This window comes from Falco cherrug, chromosome 16, assembly GCF_023634085.1.
Source record: "Falco cherrug isolate bFalChe1 chromosome 16, bFalChe1.pri, whole genome shotgun sequence".
Lineage (NCBI taxonomy): Eukaryota > Metazoa > Chordata > Aves > Falconiformes > Falconidae > Falco > Falco cherrug.
In genome coordinates, this window is record NC_073712.1 from 6,099,362 (window position 1) to 6,118,251 (window position 18,890).

Sequence of the window (18,890 nt, forward strand, 5' to 3'; positions counted from 1 at the left end):
GCCGGGCGCCCCGCGGAAACGGCCGCGCAGCCATGTTGCCTGCGAGGGGAAGTGGCGGCCCGGAGCCCCGCTAAGATGGTGGAGAGGAGCCCTCGGGGGGCGTAGGGGTCCCGTCCCCCCACCCCCCCGACCCCGACCCCGGGGCGGCCTGGGGCCCATGGAGCAGCGATAGGGTGAGCCCGCCGCGCGAGGCCGGGGCTCGGGGGCGCAGCGCCCCGGTGCCGAGCAGGCCCGGGGGAGGGCGGCGGGGCCGGGCCGGGCTGCAGGCGGCCGGGGAGCCAAGAGCCAGGCGCGGGGGCCAATCCAAGGGGGTCGGGGGGCGGTTGGAGGGCGGCAGAAAGCGGCTCCCCCCGCGGCTGGGCCCGGCGGGGAGGGCCTGGGGGAGCGGGAGCCTCGCACCTGGCGTCTGGCGCCGCCGGGCCTGGGCGTTTGCACCGGGCGAGCAGGTGCTGCGCTTGAAATCATTTCTGGTTGAAAATCACTTTCATGAGAAAAAACAAAAAAGTGTCAAGCCCAAGATCCAGACCTTCCCGTTGGAAGAAATCCGTGTTGCAGTAGCATCATCCCGCTGACCAGAGCAGTGCCGTGTTCGCGTAGCTGTGCTGGAAGCACTGCAAGGGCCCTGTCTTCGTGAAGTTCCACTCTGAGAGTGGTGCTACTGCCATTCAAAGCCACGCTTCCCACCTTTTTTAAGTATTATTCTAATTATATTTCCCGCTGGACGCTTTTAAGGACATCTTACTGTTGTTTGACAGCTTTTGCTTTCCAGTTAGCCGATGCTTATACCATCTGTTCCAGTAATAAAAGGAGATGCAACAAGTGTTTCTGCATTATTGCATCTTTTCCAGAGCGTGCTTTTTGCTTTCTGCTCTTTTCCACACCGAATGGTTATCTGCAGCATGGATAACTTTGGCAGCATTTAGAGTACAAGGTTCAGGGAAGTGTGGTATGACCTGACTGCAGCGGAGAAGTGGGACTCTTTGTCACCATGTGTCATCTTTCACACCTTGATTTTAACCTTAAATGCTGCCACAGGCTGTGCAGTTCAGTGGTTGGAAGTAGCTCTGCTGAGCGCCTGGTTAACAACAAGGAAGTTTTTTCAGGGAGGGAGGAATAACTCAAAAGATAAGATGTGTAATGTTTCACGGTTATTAAACAGATGGACTTTAAAAAGGTAATCCCTGCTTTCTAGGCTGATTGGTTCTGACACATCCTGTCTGCGCTAGTGCAGGATTTGGGGCTGTGTTGCTGACTGGGTTAAAAAGAGCTGAAATAAATATGCAGCTATCTAAGATTTAGATTTCACAGAAGCAGTGTTCAGTAGGGGAAAACTACAAACTCGTGGAGAAGATAATAACAAGTGAGATTGAAAGGACCACTGAAATGTGAATGCAGTACTGTTAGAAGAACTTGGGCTTGTTTCTGCTCTGGTATCTGTTCATTTAAGGCTCTCCAGCAGCTCCAAGTTATTGTGTTGCCAGCGTAGCTGGCGCTGCTCCAAGCAGGGCAGTGTCGACTCTTTCTGCCAGGTAGGTCAGGTGCCAGGCACCGCCTTGCATTGCATCTATTGCTAGGAGGTGACACGGGAAACCTGCTGATCAAAAAGGGTTAAAATTCATATCCCAAGTGCCTGCTTCTGCAGAAGTGTGCTGTGGGCTTGACGGCGGCAAACGTGTAATGTGATGTTTGAGTGAATGCCTGTGTATTTAGCAACTTTCTTAGGAGTAGAGCAAAAGCACCTAGATGTTCAGCAATACCCAGGCTCGTAAGTGCAACATCATGCAGCCAGTCTTGCTGAAGATGTGATTGAAATAAGGGCTTTTGTTGTTTTTCACTGCTGCAGAAAATAGGTGATTAGTAGCTTCAGTTTGACTCATGAGTTCTAAAGAGCTTGGCTCAACACTGAAGAGAAAGATGTTCCTGCGAGAGGAACAGTCAGCACAGTCACTTCAGGGTATTACATAGCTCTTGCCTGGTAAAGAAGCTTGTTTTCCTGACCTAACTACTTCTTGCTGCATGGTTGAATGCATTAAAATAGTTACATTGATTTGACATTCCCTTAAGGAAGTTATCTGCTATGGGGAAGAGTGACCCCGGTAAAAGCCCAATTTCATCTGTTAAAATAGAGGTAAATGCAGACAAGGGTGTGCGTGGTGGCGTGGAAGTGCTGTCCTGTTCCAGACATTACCAGCAACAAATAACTGTCAACAGCAGCTGATTTAGGGAGATTTGCGGAGCAATTTGCCAGCCTGCCTTTTTTAATTGAAAAGATCAGGTTTGTTTTTTTCCTCCTACTAAACATAATACAAATGTTATGCAACACTTTATTATTTGTTAACTGCTAATGTTTATCACAGGTTGGCTAATTTTGGCGTGTTGTTGGCTGACCTTTGGGAAGCAACACACAATTTGTGGCAGATGCATCATGTCAACAGCAAAACTCAGGTGAAGCTCAGAATGGTTTTTTTTGTGTGTTAGAAGATTTGGATTTTACTCAAGAGCAGTTGCCTGAGAGGAGCTTTTCAGCTAAATATTAAAAATAGTAGCCCTGGCTTTTGTTGCCATAAGTAATGCATTAAAGGACTTTTCTGTAGTGAAATTGGGCTTTTTCACTGGGTACTCTTCCTAGCAGAGGATATTTTTCCTGATGGAATGCCAACTCGATGTCAAAGCAACATATTAGAGCACTTAACTGAGCACAGAACAACAAAAATGGAAGTCAAGCAGTCTATAAAGTGTGAAATCTGTTAAATCATGTAATTCACAGCTCAGTTTTCTCTCCTGCTGCCACTTCCCGGCTGGAAGCCCCTAAGTAACCAGCCAAGATTTACAAGGTCTCATGGAGTAAAAATGGTGACAAGGTGGCAGTGAAAGGGCAGCTTTGATGTTGCCTTGGCTGGCATTGTGCAGCTCTCAAAGGACGCGTACAAACTTGTTGGCAACAGAGGGATGTGATCGGCTGAAATGCGTGGCCCAGAGAAAGATGGCACAGGAGGAGCTAAGGGCTTAGTAAGGTGTGGTTTACAGGGAGGAGTAGTGGTGGGTCTGTCACAAGCATGGTGAGATTGGTGGGCAGAAAGACTTGTCACACTGATGGGGGCAAACCTGATTAGCTCTGACTCAATTGTGAGATTAGTGCTTGTTTAAATCCTCCCCGCCAGGGCTGCTGTCTACGTGATACCATACGTGAGACTGCAACTTCGCTTTCAGTAGAAATTTTGCTTTATTTGAAAGCATGAGAAAGAATGATAGTAACTGAAGACAAGACTTAAATGTCAGAACTTAACCCGCTGTTGAAGCGAGCCATTAGAGCCTGCAGATCCACCGAATAGTAATGTCTAGTCCGTACTCCCTGCTGTGTTTTTACTTTGCACGGAAGTTAGAAATTGTGTTCTTTCCTTAAAAGAAGGAGACTTTAAAACAAAACCTGAACTTGAATTAGAAATTCAGCCTCCACTTTTCAGACAGTGCTGTCAAGAAGAGTCCGTGCACCCTGTGCTTGCACTCTTCTGGGCCTGGTAAGATCTTGTCTCAAGCCTTTCCTTCTGCAGGCATCAAAAGCTGTGGTCTAGTGGGGTTTTGATTTCTTCAGAGGAGGAACTTTTACTCACAGAACAGGCAGACAGCTTGTTCCTGTAGTGTGCATGACCATATAAAGTGTTCAAGTGGAAAAAATGGTTGGTTCGTGACTCCTTTGTGATTCATGGTTTCCTCTGCATGATTACTCTGGTCCGGTGGCATTTGCTTATATGCATTGCTCCAGAGCTATAGGGGGAACAGGGTACGTTCACTGGTGCTTTTTGCTCAGTTGGCTGCAAGTTGGTTTAGACGCTTTAAGGGTTGTGAGGTAAAATATTTGGCATAAAAAATATTTGGCATAAAGTAGGTGGGGAAATTAAAAGAGTTGCAGGGGGAAGTTAAACAGGGCTCGCTGAGCAAGAAGCTTCACAGTTCTCTAGGAATTTCCACCGTTTGTGTTTCTGGCCAGCCTGTGTACAGAGGGTGGTAACACAAGTGAGATTTTCTGTCTTGGCAGGACAGTGACTGGTGGCAGCCTCCATAAATCTTGCAGGTATCATGTTTTGGAGCTTGCATGCTTGGGAAGATAGCATTCAGTAATTCCAAGATTCATTTCTAATTAAAGTTAGTATTACTAATGGTCAGACTTACTAAAAATACAATTTATCAGTAAAGACTGGAGGCAAAGCACTGACTTGCTCACCTTTCTCTAATAAAACAAGTATTGAAATAGCTAAAGTGATCTCTAGTGTTGACTCTCCTAACCCAGGCGTAGCAGAGTGCCTTTCCAGGAATTCAGGGCGGGGAGGAAATCCACTGTTTTCTCCCATTTTGGCCGTTTTTCACACCGACTCAAGCTCTTATCAGAAGCTGATGTATTTAGTGACTCCCTCTCCTGACTAAATGAGCTGGAGGCAGGAGCGGTTTTTGAAAGAGCGACTCAGAGCCCAGAGCACCCGCAGGACTGGGAGCCCAGCCAGGCACGGCAGAGCTGCTGGGGAGGCATTGCTGAGCACCCTCCGGGGCCGCTGGAGTTGCTCTCCTGCACGGGGACCCGCAGGCTCTTGGCAGGAGCAAAGGGACTGCCTGGGAAACGGAGGCCCATCCTAGTGATACTCCTGATAGCAGAGAAGTTCAAGGCTGGTAAGTTTCTGCAGCTAGTACAAAGTACAGCTTAGCTTGTAAAGCGTGAGGGGTCCTGTGGGCAGTGTGTGCTGCAACGTGCTTGGCATTTTCAAGTAGAAACCTTAGTTAAAATTTAAGAGACTGATAACATGGACATGGTTTTAGCTTCCTAAATAGCTTCAAATACCAATTTATTTCAGTTAGTACCTAGGTCTGGTCACTATCAATGTTTTTTACCAAACTTGAACATTTGATGTATCAAGCTTTCCTAAATAGTGAGATATGTTTGATCTTTCAGAATGATTTTATTCCTGGTAGTGCCTTTGTTCTTAGAGTATTACATTTCTCTGAAGTATCAGAACTCTCTAACTCGTTATAAGTCTTTTTAAGTTATAAGCCATTATAAGTCATTTTAATAGATGGGGCAGGGGAGGGGTAGGGGTTGTGGTCAGCAACTTGAATTGGTGCTAAAGCTCAGATTTTTGTCTTTACTGAGGTTTCTGCACTGTGTGCTAAAATAGATGTTCAACCTGTTTTGTCTACGTCTAAAATGTTTGGTTACATTCCTCAGGCATAAGGCTGGTTATTTTGGTAGTGTTTGCTTTTTAATGTAGCTAATCATACTGTTTTGCATTCTTTATAACTGCTGTAGTAATAACAAATTCAGTTACTGAATCTGGAAAATTCTGTGAAAGGCCATTTAGATACTGCTTTAAAGTTTTTTAGCTTCACATTTTTCAAGTTTAAATTAAACTACTGCATAGATTAAAAGTTGATGCTTCTTCCAGATTCCACACAGTTAAAACTTTACCCAGAGTTGCATCTAAGTAGGCAAATTCAAGAGCCAGTATTTTTAGGTCATCTCATGCTCTAGCCTTAAGTTTTCCAAAAATTGCAGTTGCAGGGATTGTCTAGGTATTGCCTGCAGAAGTGCAGCCAGATTCACGTTGAGATGGAGATTTTATTGTAACTAGGTCCAGGGACACAAAACAGTTTTACAGATAACATTTTTTCTGATCTTTAGTGCTGTGTGATCAAGCCTTTAAGTTTCTCCAGCAGGTTAAAGTTACTTTATTTCCCACCCACCCCCCCCACCCCCCCCCGTGGCTCATTAATTTACACCATCCTTTCTCTTTAAATATAAAGAAGTTTTCAAACCTGTTCTGTGAGGTAGATTAAACTGGATTGTGCTGTGAACATGAGTCATTACAGATTGTTTTGCATATGAAGCTGTCCTCTTTGGGTAGATACTGAAACTGATAGTTCTCAACAAATTCAAATAGCTGCAGGACTTCCCCTTTTGTTCTTTTCCAGGAAGGATCGATTCACCTGCTAGCCCAGTAATGCTGTTAAAATTTAATTTATAGCCTGCATCTAGGTATTTGGGATGAAGGCTGCAGCAGCTTTAGCAGGTTTTCAGCTCTTGGAAAAAGCAGGTGGGGAACGTGTTAATCGTTGCCATCAGCGCCAGCTACTCTTTTTGGGCAGTCAGGGGGAGGTTGCTGCCTTGTGTAGATTTCCATTGTGGTTGATTGTGACTCAGCTTCTATTTCCCCAGCTCTGACTCGAGGATTTCACCCTGTTAAGAGTTTGCCAGTGACCTGATGGAGACTGGCAGTTCCCTTGAGCTGGCAGGTCCCCAAGTTCCTCACCATGCTGTACCACTCCGAGAGACTGGCAGAGTCAAAGCATCCTTCGGTGCCACAGCAGATCTGTCCCAGTTGGTCTCAAGTGGCTGTTTGTCAGGCAGCTGGGTGCAGCTTGGGTAGGACAGCAGATCAGTTTAGGCAGAGCAGGTGAGGAGCACAGTAACATCAGCGTGATACAGCAGTCATTTAAAATAGGCATGCAGGGCTAATTTTAAACCCCGATTTCCTGAGACTTCTAAGAAGTGAAAGTGGTTAAAGACCAGGTTTCTCAGCTTAACTGGTACATGAACCTTTTCATTTATAGGTTTGTGCTATAAACAGCTAATCACTGCCACAATGACATCTTCAAGCTCTCCCCAGCATCCAGCAGCTGAGAATGCCTGCAGAATCACACTTGGACAAGTTAACCAGGTAATTACCTCTCCTGCTTATCTTCACTGCTTTCTTCTCACTAAAGCAGTGATTTCTTGCATCAAATCAAAGCTCTCCAAGTACATTTAAGTAAGAAGAGTTTAGGCTAATGGAGTAGGGCTTTTATCCCAGAGTTATGTTAGCTTTCATTATTAGATCAATGATTTATGAACACTTTAAAGGGGGAGGAGGGGGAAAAGCAGTTAAAACTGGCCATGCAAGTAACTGTATAATGCATATTTTTGTGCTGGGCCTGTACTTGAAGTATTCCACATACAACATTCCTCCTAGTGCTGGACTCTGTGTCTTGGAGCTTTGTAACCCTGTATGCTGAACTTGGTTGAGTCAGTAATTAATCCCTATGCCTTTTTGTGGAGTCGGCTTAGGTAACATGCAGTACATCCGTTATCGACTATTCCTGGAGCATCCCTGGAAAAAAAGGTAGTTGTAGCTGCAAGCCAAGGCCAACATGTGTGTGTTTGAATATGGCTCGGTACCATGTTGACAGCCAGAGAGAGAAATTTGCAAACAACAGCAGTAGAAATACAGTATAAAAATCAGAAAAGCTTCTCCAAGACAGGCATCCAACCTTTCAGAGCCAATTCATTGTAAAAAGCATCTCCACAATATGAGAGGATGTGGCAGGAGTGGAAATAAGCTGATGGGAAGTTGAGAGCGCCTCCCATTCGAGGCTTAAATTAGAAGCTTTGAAATGTAGCCAAGTCCTGTGCAGAATTGATGTATGTGCTTATTTATTCAATTCACTTGGCATGAAAAAAAAAGTAAATAGGCTCTGATATTAGTAGCAAAATATTGATTGTCAACACTCAGTGTCCTAGGCAGTGTGGAATAAACACTTCCATTTTGGCTGCACTGTAGTAGCTAAGGGCCCATTTGAAAATGATCAAGCTAACTAGGTTTCTTCTTTAATCAGAAAGAGATGTATAAGTTGTTACTTCAAAAGCCATTTGAGAGTGGTCATTAGAGAAATGAATGAATGCAAACACATAGTTTCATCTTACTAAAAATCATGTGCTGATACAAGCACTTATTTGAGTTGTGCTGAGCTTTTCTTAGTGAAAAAGATGTTCTTGAGAAAGAGACTTGGGGCTGGACACAAGCTGTTCTGTTTGAGCTTGGAAATGCATTTAAGAAACAATAATGAGAAAATAGGCAGACCAGACACATTCACAGAGGAGACAAATTTTTTACAATTTTAGAAAACAGCAGAACAAATACCTTGCCAAGATAGTGCCTGATAGCTGAGTGACGAATTGCATTCATGATAAGCAACCAAAATCTGCTCTCCTTACTTTGGGCAGGAAAATGGTGCTGCAGCTCGGGCTGTCTCTTGAGGAGATGTTGCAGGGCTGCAAGCAGGCTCTGCACCGTGGGAAGGGAAGCAGGGATTGCAGTTGCATTTGTATAGGCAGAAAGGAGGGGTGAGTGTGAGACAGAGGTGAGTCCACCTAACATTGTGAAGGGCTTTACTAGCTAGCAGGAGTTACATGCCTCGAGAGGATAAGCCTTGTTAAAGTGTAGAGGAAACAGCAATGAACTTGGTGTGCTGAGGGCTGGACTTTCTGTCCTGTGACAGATTGAAGTTGCTGTATTAGCATCTGATAGACAAGGAGGACAGAGGGAGAGATTCAGTGTGGGAAGCATGCTTCGTGTGCAATATTGTACACAACTGTAGCATTCAGAGAACAGAGAGGGCTTTCAGACATGTGGTGGCACTCTCCTAGGAATTGTTAAAATTCTTGTGGAATAGATGAAATAGTAACGTAGGGGGGAAGTAGCTATTTAAAGCTCGCTGCTGTTTTATGTAGCGTTATCTGTCCTGCTACTCAAAGCTGCTTGGGTGTGTGGGTGAAACCTAAAGGTGGTGTGGAGTAGTTGCATTGTTCCCAGGGTACTTTATATTTTGTATACTAAATATTTGGTTGATGACTGAGATCCACAGAAAACACAGGTTCTGATCCTTGGTGTCAATTAACCACACCTTGTGTTTAATACAGTCTTATTATTACGTGCCTGTTCATGGATCCTAATAAATACTTAGGTCTGTACAGAGCAGGCTGGATTTATCCAGTGTGCTAATTAAGAACGTTCTGGCATGCTGCTTTTGGAGGGGCAGTCTGAATGCACCATCATCGCTGCTGAAGATGTGACTCAGTACATTTGGTTAGTCACTGCCTAGGGCTCCATACCGAGGGTCTGAGTTTCCAGTCTTCCCTCACAGGGTGAATGACATCAAAGTTAATGGGACAGTGTAAGTGATTAAAGTCTTTAGAGCTGGCTGCCCAAATTCCTCGGCTTTTTTTGTCTTGCGCTTGAGTCAGAATGATTGTGCTGATTTTCAGTCCTTCTAACTTCTTTTTAAGCATTTGTCCAGGCAGATTACTTGTAAAAAAAGAATACCAGCCTTCAGCAGGTTAGCCTGAGGCCAGCAGTGTTTCCCCACTACCTCCAACTCATCCCGTGGTTGTCAGCTCTCTGCTTGGCGTGTGAGTCTTATACACAGGTTGACTTGGGCAACTTGGGTTTGCTCTCTGTGATATGCAGGCTCACGTGCCAGGGTGACCGGCTTTCTCTCAGCAGGGCACTGCTTCGTGTCGTTCAGACAAACTCTGTGCTTTGTATTTTAGGTGCGACCCAAACTGCCACTTCTGAAGATTCTGCAGGCTGCAGGCGCCCAAGGTGAAACCTTCACATTGAAGGAGGTGGGCTCAGCTCCTAGGCACCGAAACCGTGCCTGTCCTGATGGCTCTTTGTGGGGAAGGGACGGGACTGGCTATTAATTTTTCCATACTTTTAAGCCCTGCCTGCAAAATAAGGATACCTGATCCATAGGGCTATTGTGATTTGATCGATCGTAACTGGTTTTGAGAGCCCCCGGAGGAAATGGAATAGGAGCGTGAAATTTTAAAGAATATTATTTATCCTGGAAAATCAGAAGCCTCCGTAAGAGAAAGGAGAGACAGGATAGCCACGTTCCTGAGAGAGTGTAGGAGATTCTGTTCAATTGTCTTGCTCTCTGCTCAGTGCCTGAAAGCCTTAAAAATTGGATTCCAGTTGGTATTTTTCGTTTAACTTTTCTTTGAAATGGCTTGTCAGCTAAACCTAAGAGACCCTGTGAATTCATTTATTTTAAGATTAAAATGCAATATGTGTACGAGATTAAAAAAATGACACTGTGATTTACAAGAGTGTCCTGTCTGCAAAGAATTAAATGCAGTGGTTTTTCATTATGAACGTGTCAAATATTCCTGCAGAGCCCCGTGACTTATTTTAAACACTTATGCATTTAAATAACTTATTTAGCTTCTAAAAATTTTTGCAAAAAACAAATTGAATGGTTTAAATGGGGAGAGCTGAGTATTAAATGCAGGTTACATGTATAGATTAACATTTTAACTCAGTTAAGTCAGTTTTTTCTGCAGAGAACGGAGTACTGTTGGCAACTTTTTGGTGACTCTTGTCATTCAGGAGGGTCACTTTAGTGGGTAATGGGGGTTGGGACCTGCCTGTATTGTGCTTAATGTGCTTTGCTTTCTCCCCTTGTGTTCTGGATTCCTCACTGGAGCTGGCAGTGTTCCCTAGCTCTCAAAAGATGTTTCCTCTCCATCCTTTGTGATACTAATGCAGTTGCCATTGCATCTTGCAGTCTGTGTCCCGAGGGACAGCACTGTAAACGTGGTCATCCTTTAGCCAAAGCCATTTCCTTCTCTTCTTTAACCTGAGTTGAACAGCTGCCAGTCTCCCATCTCCTCCTCTCGCTGAGCAACACTGCCCACGTGAAAGTGTTATCACCCATGTCACGTTTCATATTAACGTGTGGTAGCAGAGGGACTGCTATTTGTCCATCTTCGACTCGATTTTCCTTGTCTGGGATTAATACTTCCAAACCTTACAGCAATACGGTAAAGCACAGCTCTCACTTGGTTGGGAGACACCAAAAAATAGCAGATGTGCATAAAAAAGCAGGGTTTTTATGTTGAAAAAAAAAAAAAAAAGTAAAAAAATAGATTTGACTCACGCTGTAAAGAGTAGCAGGAGGCAAGTATCATAAACTAAATTTCCAAAGTCTTTGGTGGTTTGGTTTTGCCTGCATAACTGGCTGATGGTATGTTATGTATCTGCAGGTTATGCATTACCTAGGACAGTATATAATGGTGAGGCAGCTCTACGACAAAAGACAGCAACACATGGTCTATTGTGGAGGAGATCAGCTGGGAGAACTGCTGGGACTGGAGAGCTTCTCTGTAAAAGATCCAAGGTATGAAAAATTCACCTTTAACGTACGTTGTATTATAGGGGTTGCCAGGACAGGCAGCTCTTGGTGTCACTGTGTCTAGTCACTGTCACGTAAACCTCCATGAATACCAACCAAGTGGCTCAGTGGCTTATTGGTAATGTGTTCAACAAGTTTAAGTTGAGCTCCTTTGTTCTGAAGAGCCAGTTCTGAATGGTTAAATAAAACATAGCCACCCCACAAAAATCGGAGCGAACAATCGCTAACAAACTAGGCGGAGTGCTAGTGCTGGCAGGCAGTGAGCTGCTTGAGGTGACATCTTTTCCCCATTTCATTTCTGCATCTTCACAGGCCCTTGGTCTCACACCTAAGTGAAAATCTACATCCTTCAGTAAAGTTTTAACCTAGACTTCTCTGTAGCAAGCATTTAGGAGTGGCAAAAAAACCTCTCTGCAGTTTCCAGTGTCTTTCTGGATAATAAAACAGAATTTCTGTCCCTGGTTTATAAAAGGCAATGCGGCTTGGCTTTGTGAGGGTGACTCAACTATCATTTTCTTTCCCACAGCCCAGTCTATGACATGTTGAAACGGAACCTGACTTCTGCTGCAATGACAGGTAGGTTTGTCACAGTATGGGCAAGTATATTGAATATAGTGTTGATGTAACTTGGGTAAGTAATGATATTCGGAAAAGAGGAATGTTTCTGAAGCTGGAACAAACTGCTAATGAAGGCTTTGACTAGACAATCTCTTTGAGTATGTGTCTTTTCTGTGTGTCCACCATCAGTAGCTGTGGTATGAAATCAGTTAGCTGTTTGAGTAACGTGGCTGCCTCTAACCAGTGGCCAAACCTTGGAGCAGCAGGCACACTCTCTCTGGAAGCATGATGACAGAGCTAAATACTGTGGATGTACAACTGAACATGGCTGAAGTGTCCCATCCAAGTCATTATTGGTGTCTCGGTCTTTTCTCAGTTTCATAGCATGCTGCGACTTCTGGCTCTCACCTTGTTTTATACTTTCATAATCTTGAGACTGAATGTAAGGGTGCTGGGGGAGCCCAGCCTAGTTCTGCAAACCAAAGAGGTCTGGACTTTAATTGAACGCTTGAACCTTTAAAGGTCACTGTTGCTTTCCTGGCTTATAAGGGAAATCAGATCTTAGCTACATCAAAAGTCCTTCAGTCATAAATTAAAATTTATTCTCTAAATTAATCTCAGATGATGGCTTCCTTGCAGCCAGTTCCCATTGTACGGCTGGTAATCTTAATATGAAGAAAAGCTTTTAATGAAACTACAAGTATACAAATCATGAGGGAGCTGCACCGGGAGAGTTTTGGAGTCTTGTGCCGTACTTCTTGGGGTCTCTAAGCAGAGAATATGGACTTTGTTCTTCGTAAGGGCTTAGTCTATTTTTGCACAGGTACGTAAAAGCCTGTGCAAATTTAGAAACTGAGAAAACGTGGCCCTAAACTGCTTAGTCCTCTGCTTTGAGCCGTGTATTGGTGCCTCTGAGGTCCCCCTCCTTTCTGTATTGGTATAGAAGAATCTTCCTAAGTGGACTCTCGTCTAAACACGTTACCTACAGAATAACTGTGTGAGTGCCGTTCCCCTCGCTGGTGATGCCCTGGCCTCTTCCCTGTAGGCGATGTATGTGGAGAGCAAAGGATCCCAGTGAAACAGCTCTCTCCTCTGCTGCCCTGTCCCCTTTCTGCTTGGTGTGTGCGCGTGGCTGGGTGTGCGTGTACGGTCCAGTCATGGTGTAACTATTTTTAAACCTGCCAAAGGAAATACTGTTCCTTTAGGGAGATGATCACTGAGTTATACCACCGTGCCTGCTTGTGTATGTGTGTGACTAAAACGAAACAAGCTTGGCAGACCAGACCTTTGACAAATGCACAGGAAGGGTGACTCGAGGTATTGTTTTTCCTTCATGGCAACGTAGGAATAACTGGAAGTGCCGCAGGGCTTAGAGAGGTCTTCATGTTTCGAGTTTTGTAATAGCTGCTTGTATTCGTTAGCCAAATCAGTGCTTATCAACACATCTTTTTGCAGATTGTCTCGGCCACTTCTTTTAAGTACACTTGTGGAAAGGTGACTGCAGTGCATGTTGATAATAAAGGTTAAGCTCGTACATAATGCTCTTCGTGAGGTGGTGTCCTTGGCTAGCTTTCGCTCTTAAGTGCGACTCAAATGAGGTGCATTTAGGAATACCTGACTTTAAGGGCATTTTGTATATTATACGTTGGCTTCAAAAAAGGAAGCCTTCCAAGAAGTGGAGTGTCTTTTGACACAGTGTTTAAGGCTAGTTTGCATTATTTATAAAGTGTTAGAAGCGTAAGGCTTCACTTTTTCTAATGTGCCTGCACAGCCAAAGCAATTAGGGATGAGCCAATTGACTTTGTTTTCCTTCAGGATGAGATAACCAGTGACTGCAGAAGCTGTAGGGTGATGGAAGGGGAAGAAAGGAAAGCTGAAATAATGCATGGAGGGCAAAGAATACGGGACAGAGCCATGTTATTTTGTGGTCCCTTGTTTTGGTCCATTTTATGGACCACTTTGTGGTCCACCTTTCTGCCTATAGCAGCAGTTTTCAGCGTCTTCATCCATGATTCATGGTGTGAATCAGACTGTTCGTGTCTGCCTGGCACCAAGCAGGGAATTTCTCTGCTAAATTGAAAGGGGAGCAAGCAGGAGCCATCCTTGCATCTTTTTTTCTCTAGCAAGTAATTCTGTGTGAAGGGTAGACTTCCTAAGTGCAGCTCCCCTATTATGTAGAAAGATATCTGTTAATATGATTGTTCTTGCTATTTAGGTTGGCCTTTTAATTAACTCTGGGGGCCAGTGTAATCGTCTGGATTAAATTGTGTTACGGATCTGCACAGTTACCCAGGAAGGAGCTTGCTGTGCATGGAATTTTCCCTTCTTTAGTCTAGTCAATGTTCTTCATGCCCGCAACCTTTAAGAAAGGCATTTTTCCTGTCTCAGCCTAGGCTGAAAGGGATGGTGTCCACAGGTATTTATAAAAATCTTACTCGTCTCCGTTCACCTTCTTCAGCACGGATCTGATCCAGCCTTCAGGTGAGAGTCCCCACACTCTGCTATTGCTCTGGGTTTCTGTCTCCGTGCAGACCTCTTGTGTAAAGGACCTAGAGCTTGCGATGGCAGGACAGCCTGTAGGAAAAAAGAATAGTTTTTCGCATTAGGAAGATGGTTCTTACATGCTGTGGGGTTTTATCAAGCTTCATCTCCAAGGAGACATAGACTCTGTATTCCATAGGCTCATGCCTCCATACGTACCTAGCAAAGTCTAGGGAATACTGGAGTAATGCCTCTCTAGGAAATGGCTAGTTCTCGAAGGAAGAAAGGGCACCGTTTCTGTTGAAGGGCTACTTAGAGGTCTGCCAAGCCTGGCTCGTTGGTTGCTTGCTGAAGTCCCTCTGTGTTGTGAGAATGGTTATTACCAGGGAAGGTTTTTTCTTTTGTTTTACCTGCCATCTAGATGCTGCACAGAATCTCGCAAAGGAACAGAGCGTCGATAAGCCAAGCCAAGACCAGCTGAAGGTAAACCCACTGCCTGGTGGTTTCTTTTGTTGTACAGAGTGCCCCTTCTCTGTACCTGTGCATGGTGGACTGCCAGAACTTTGTGCTGCTTGGCTGCCAGGTCCTCACCTTCCTGAAAAGTTCTTGGAGTCCACAGGGCAGGGACAGAGTGACCCTTCTCTGTTCTCTTCATAACAGAGTACCAGTCTCTGAGCGCGTTTCTCTGGGGTGTAGCACTTCTAGTCCTCAGTTCCTCCAGCGTGCTCTGTACTTTCCTGTCTTTCCTCCCTCTTTCCCATCCCCTCTCTGAGTAGGAATTGCCAAATAATTAAGCTTTCTAAAACGTGTGAACAAGTTTTGTGTTTAGTAGGATTGTTTTCAGAAGCTTTCAGGCAGAATCTGAAACCTAGGAAAAATCTTTGCACATTCAAACTTGTTTCCAGGTGTATTTTGGGGTTAAGGTAGTCTGATCTGGGAGGTGTCTGTTCACGCTGGGGGCCAGAGAGTCACAAAGCTCACAGTATTACTGCATTAAAGATGGCAACTTTTGGACTTTTGCCAATCTTAAGATTTTTCCTAGGTGGCAAGTATATTGTTTGTGCGGATTACAGATGCGTTAGCCTTCTGAAAGGGTTAATAGCGTGTAGGTTTTGTTCAGAAACTTATTTCTCTTCCGAACTTCTTGGTCTTGTACTGCAGCTGGTGACTCGGAATGGAAGTGCTACATCCCCTTGTCCCTATAAGCTCTGGTGGACTAACATGTGTTTTTTCCTTCCTTCATGCAGTTTAGCCGGCAAGAAGGTTCTGACACTGGCGTCATGGAGGGTGAAAGCAATGCTTCTGCTTTGTCTACCTCGGAGCAAAAATGTGAGAATTGTGAAGGTGAGTGCCAGCTCTTCTGCAGTAACTCGATGTGTACAAGCTCTTCTGCTCCTTCTCCAGTGTGACATGTTGAGCTCTGCATCAACAAAGTGTTGGAGAAGGTTGTTGGGAGACTAATAAAAACCTGTTGTGGAATATAATCTTTAGAAATCATGAGGTTATGCTAAAGATTGAGAGACCTGCAAATGTTCACCAAAGGTGTTTTATGATAGACGTGTTTTCTAGCTTGGATATTTGGTCTCATAAATAAACCAACACTTTGAATAAAATGGCAGGTTAAGCCCCAAAAGCACATCTATCACTAAACAATGCCATGAAAAATCTTACAGACCTTGCTGAAGGGTATTTTAAATGCTGAAATTATACTTGTATCTATTTATCTTCCCAAGGGACTCTCTCCTCTGATTACACAGAACACAGCCTGAGCCGTCTGCAGTCATTACCTGCAAACCAATTAGGGAACTGAATAACAATGGATTTTTTTTTCTATCCAGCTTAAGTGTAATACAGCTCCTTCATATTTAGACATTTCCTTTGTTTTAATGTCTGGGGATTTCTTGCTTGTTCACTCATGGATTTCTGATGTTACGGAAACAATTTTCCTGTTTTTCTACTTTCTATTCTCATGTTATTTTCATATCAAGGAACCTGTTTGTAAAATCAAATCTCCTTTGCAAGTGTGGGTATTTCCAGATCAAATGAGATTGGTAGATGTTGTCCTGGCTGCATGTACAAAAAGAGGTAGGAACAGTCCTTGTCTGTGCCTTTGAAACTCGTGGCACTGGAGAGAGAGATATTCAAGGTTATCTTCAAATTCAGACTGCTGAGTTGAGGACCATAGACTAAACTGCATGGGCTAAAAAAGAGGCTGAAGCATGGGGTGATGGAGGATGGATTCTTACCTTCCTGCTTCCTACTTTGAGCCTGGTTTGGGTATTCAGGAGCTCCATTCCCTGGAAATTTGAACTAAACTCAAACCAGTTCTTTCTGCATCTTAAGTCACTCAAGAAATCCGCTCTGCATTGACTTGGTTAGAGCTCTGAAAGAAGTGTTTGCATTTCTGTATTGAGTCTTAAAAGTAAGGTAAAGCTAAAGAGAACCAGGACTGTTACATGGACGCTGGGAACACTGGCATGCTTCTCTGACCTCTGGTGATGGCTGTGCAGTGACTGTTTTGCCAGGTTCACTTGGGTAGATCCACAGGTACAGATGTGCGGCGGATCTGACGTCCCAGTACACTCATACAAACCCCAAAGCTCTTAGCAGTAACTGGCTGTAAGAAGGAGCAAGAAAGAATTCTAAAATCGGACGGGGCCAATTTTTTCTCTGCTAGTCTCTGAAATAATATAGGTGTGGCATGACTTAGATTCTACTTGGCTCTTACAGACAAAGACTTAATAGAAAACCTCTCTAAAAGCAAGAAGCCTAAGCTGGACCTAGTGTTTGAGGAATGGGATGTAGCTGGTCTTCCATGGTGGTTTTTAGGCAACCTCAGAAGCAATTACAAGTCCAGAAGTAATGGATCAACAGATATTCAGACTAACCAGGTGTGTAGACATTTTAAATAGGTGCACTGTATTCTCTTCCTCTCCTCTTTTGGGTTCCAAGTAAATAAAATATTCTTGTTCTTTCTTTCCCCTTCCCACTCCAGGATTTTCAGCCTCTCCCTTGTGTGTTGCTGTCCCACCCTTTCACATCAGGTGGTTGGTTACCTGTCGTGTTCTTAAATAAACTAGGCGCTCTCTGAAGGCTGTGCTCAGCTGCTCAGCCGTTGGAGGTCCTTTTGCACTCCAGAGCATTCGTTGTATTTCAGGAGTTGCCCCTCTTCTGGGTTGAAAGTTGCAATGCGGTGTGGATGGCTGCAGCGTGGCGGCCAGCTGCTGTACGGCCGGCTAGCAAGGGGAGTGAGCGTAGCGCTGCTTGAAAAAGGGGTGTCTTTGTGAGAGTGGTCAGCTGCCCCTTTCTCTCCCAGGGGTGACTGGAGGAGCTGCCCAGGGCTGAGAAGGCTGTTAGTGAGGCAAAGGGGAGAGGCATTCGCTGTGGTGATGGCTGAGGTGCTGGTACTCCTGCTGCTGCTAACCTGAGCTCTAAGTAGTCTCTCCTGGTTCTTTTCCAACAGGACATAGACACTGCCGTTGTTTCAGATACTACTGATGACTTGTGGTTTCTCAACGAGTGCCCGTCGGAGCCCAGCAGTGCTGCAGTCAAGGTGGAAACAGTTGACTGCGAGGAAGTGAAAGAAGGTGACAAAAAGGTACCTCTTCAAACAGCCACAGTGCACGTGTCCCGCAGGTTGGCCTTGCTTAATTGATCTCGTGATGCTGTGCTGATTTTGGAGGAGCTAGATGTGTAACCATTCAGAGTTTAAACTGTGTTTAGGAAAGGCTGTCGCTGTTCTGTACGATAGCTTTCCTGTGTAGTTGGTCTGCTTGGTTTTGGCTTAAAAGCGTGTGTTTTCAAGGCACAAAATTAATTTAACATTAATTAAATCTCTAGCAGCAACTTTACTGTGCTTCTAGCTAATATCTACAAGGCTAAGAAATGAAAAGACTTGAAGAGGAAGATCTCAGTTTACATGATACGCTTGCCTGAGTCTGCTGGCTGAGGTGGCAGTGAGATTGGTTACGGGTAATTGATCAAATGTGTGTTAAAGGGATTGAGTTCATGATTTCTTCCATGGAAATTAGTAGGACCACTCAGGTGTGTATGTGTTTGTATTTGTATGATTCTTGTGTGGATCAGAGAGAGGTATGCGTTGACCACAGGCAAATACAACTGTAAACAAGCCCAGCAACAGTTATCAATATTCTGGAATAGAATAGTACATGAAGTGGCTTTTCATTCACTGATGGGAATGACTTAAATTATCATGGTGACTATATAGTCATTTTAGTTTTGGTGTACAATGCCAGACACATCGTAAACAGAGATTATTGCGCCTCTCTAACGACATTTCCATTCTTTCCAGGTGACTGAGGATGCATGTTTGCATGACTTGGAAGATTCTCAGTGCTTAAGCGATGACACAGATACAGAAGCTGCTTCTGAGGTAGGCGTCCTTTAGGTCAGCGTTCCTTGCTTGGAGTGTGCTTCATCCTAGATGTAGTTGGAAGAACTTGTCCAACCACTACTACTGGTTGTGGTAGGAGAAGCTAATTCTTGTATGGGTTTCAAAGGCCAAAAGAAGCAAAAAATTAGGCCTTTGAAAAGCTTTTTTGTAACCTATGTGAAGGAGCGTAGAGAAAGTGGCTTGACCTGCACTGGTTTGTTTTGGATAGGGCTCTGTTAAATTCTAAACTGGATGGACACGAGACCTGGCACCCAGTCCAAAACCACCAAGTGTCTCTCTCAGCCACAGAGCAACCCTGGAACTTACGTGATTTGGCCACTTTTTGTGGCGGTGTGAGAGAATTTATACACGGTCTAGCTAGGTGGTTTTGTTTTGCCTAAGAGATTAGGCTCCTCGTTTCTACATTGTTGGTCCCTTTTGTGCCAGGGTAATGTAGTGT

The 18,890-nt window shown here is 44.4% G+C and overlaps 1 protein-coding gene across 3 annotated transcripts in view; it reads left to right on the forward strand.

Moving 5' to 3' along the window:
- The window catches only part of MDM4 (MDM4 regulator of p53), a 23,757-nt gene continuing 4,867 nt past the window's right edge, over positions 1-18,890 (forward strand). The window contains exons 1-11 of one of the 3 annotated variants that reach the window (XM_055727877.1): positions 1-173; positions 4,289-4,662; positions 6,598-6,704; positions 9,353-9,427; positions 10,850-10,983; positions 11,525-11,574; positions 14,459-14,520; positions 15,285-15,381; positions 16,768-16,928; positions 17,501-17,635; positions 18,350-18,430. In XM_055727877.1, coding sequence (XP_055583852.1) covers positions 6,630-6,704; positions 9,353-9,427; positions 10,850-10,983; positions 11,525-11,574; positions 14,459-14,520; positions 15,285-15,381; positions 16,768-16,928; positions 17,501-17,635; positions 18,350-18,430 — 870 coding nt within the window. In that variant the 5' untranslated portion in view covers positions 1-173; positions 4,289-4,662; positions 6,598-6,629. Of the gene's footprint in view, positions 174-328; positions 4,663-6,597; positions 6,705-9,352; positions 9,428-10,849; positions 10,984-11,524; positions 11,575-14,458; positions 14,521-15,284; positions 15,382-16,767; positions 16,929-17,500; positions 17,636-18,349; positions 18,431-18,890 lie in introns of those variants that run through there. The other 2 variants (XM_055727876.1, XM_014286608.3) reach the window with 2 other exon arrangements.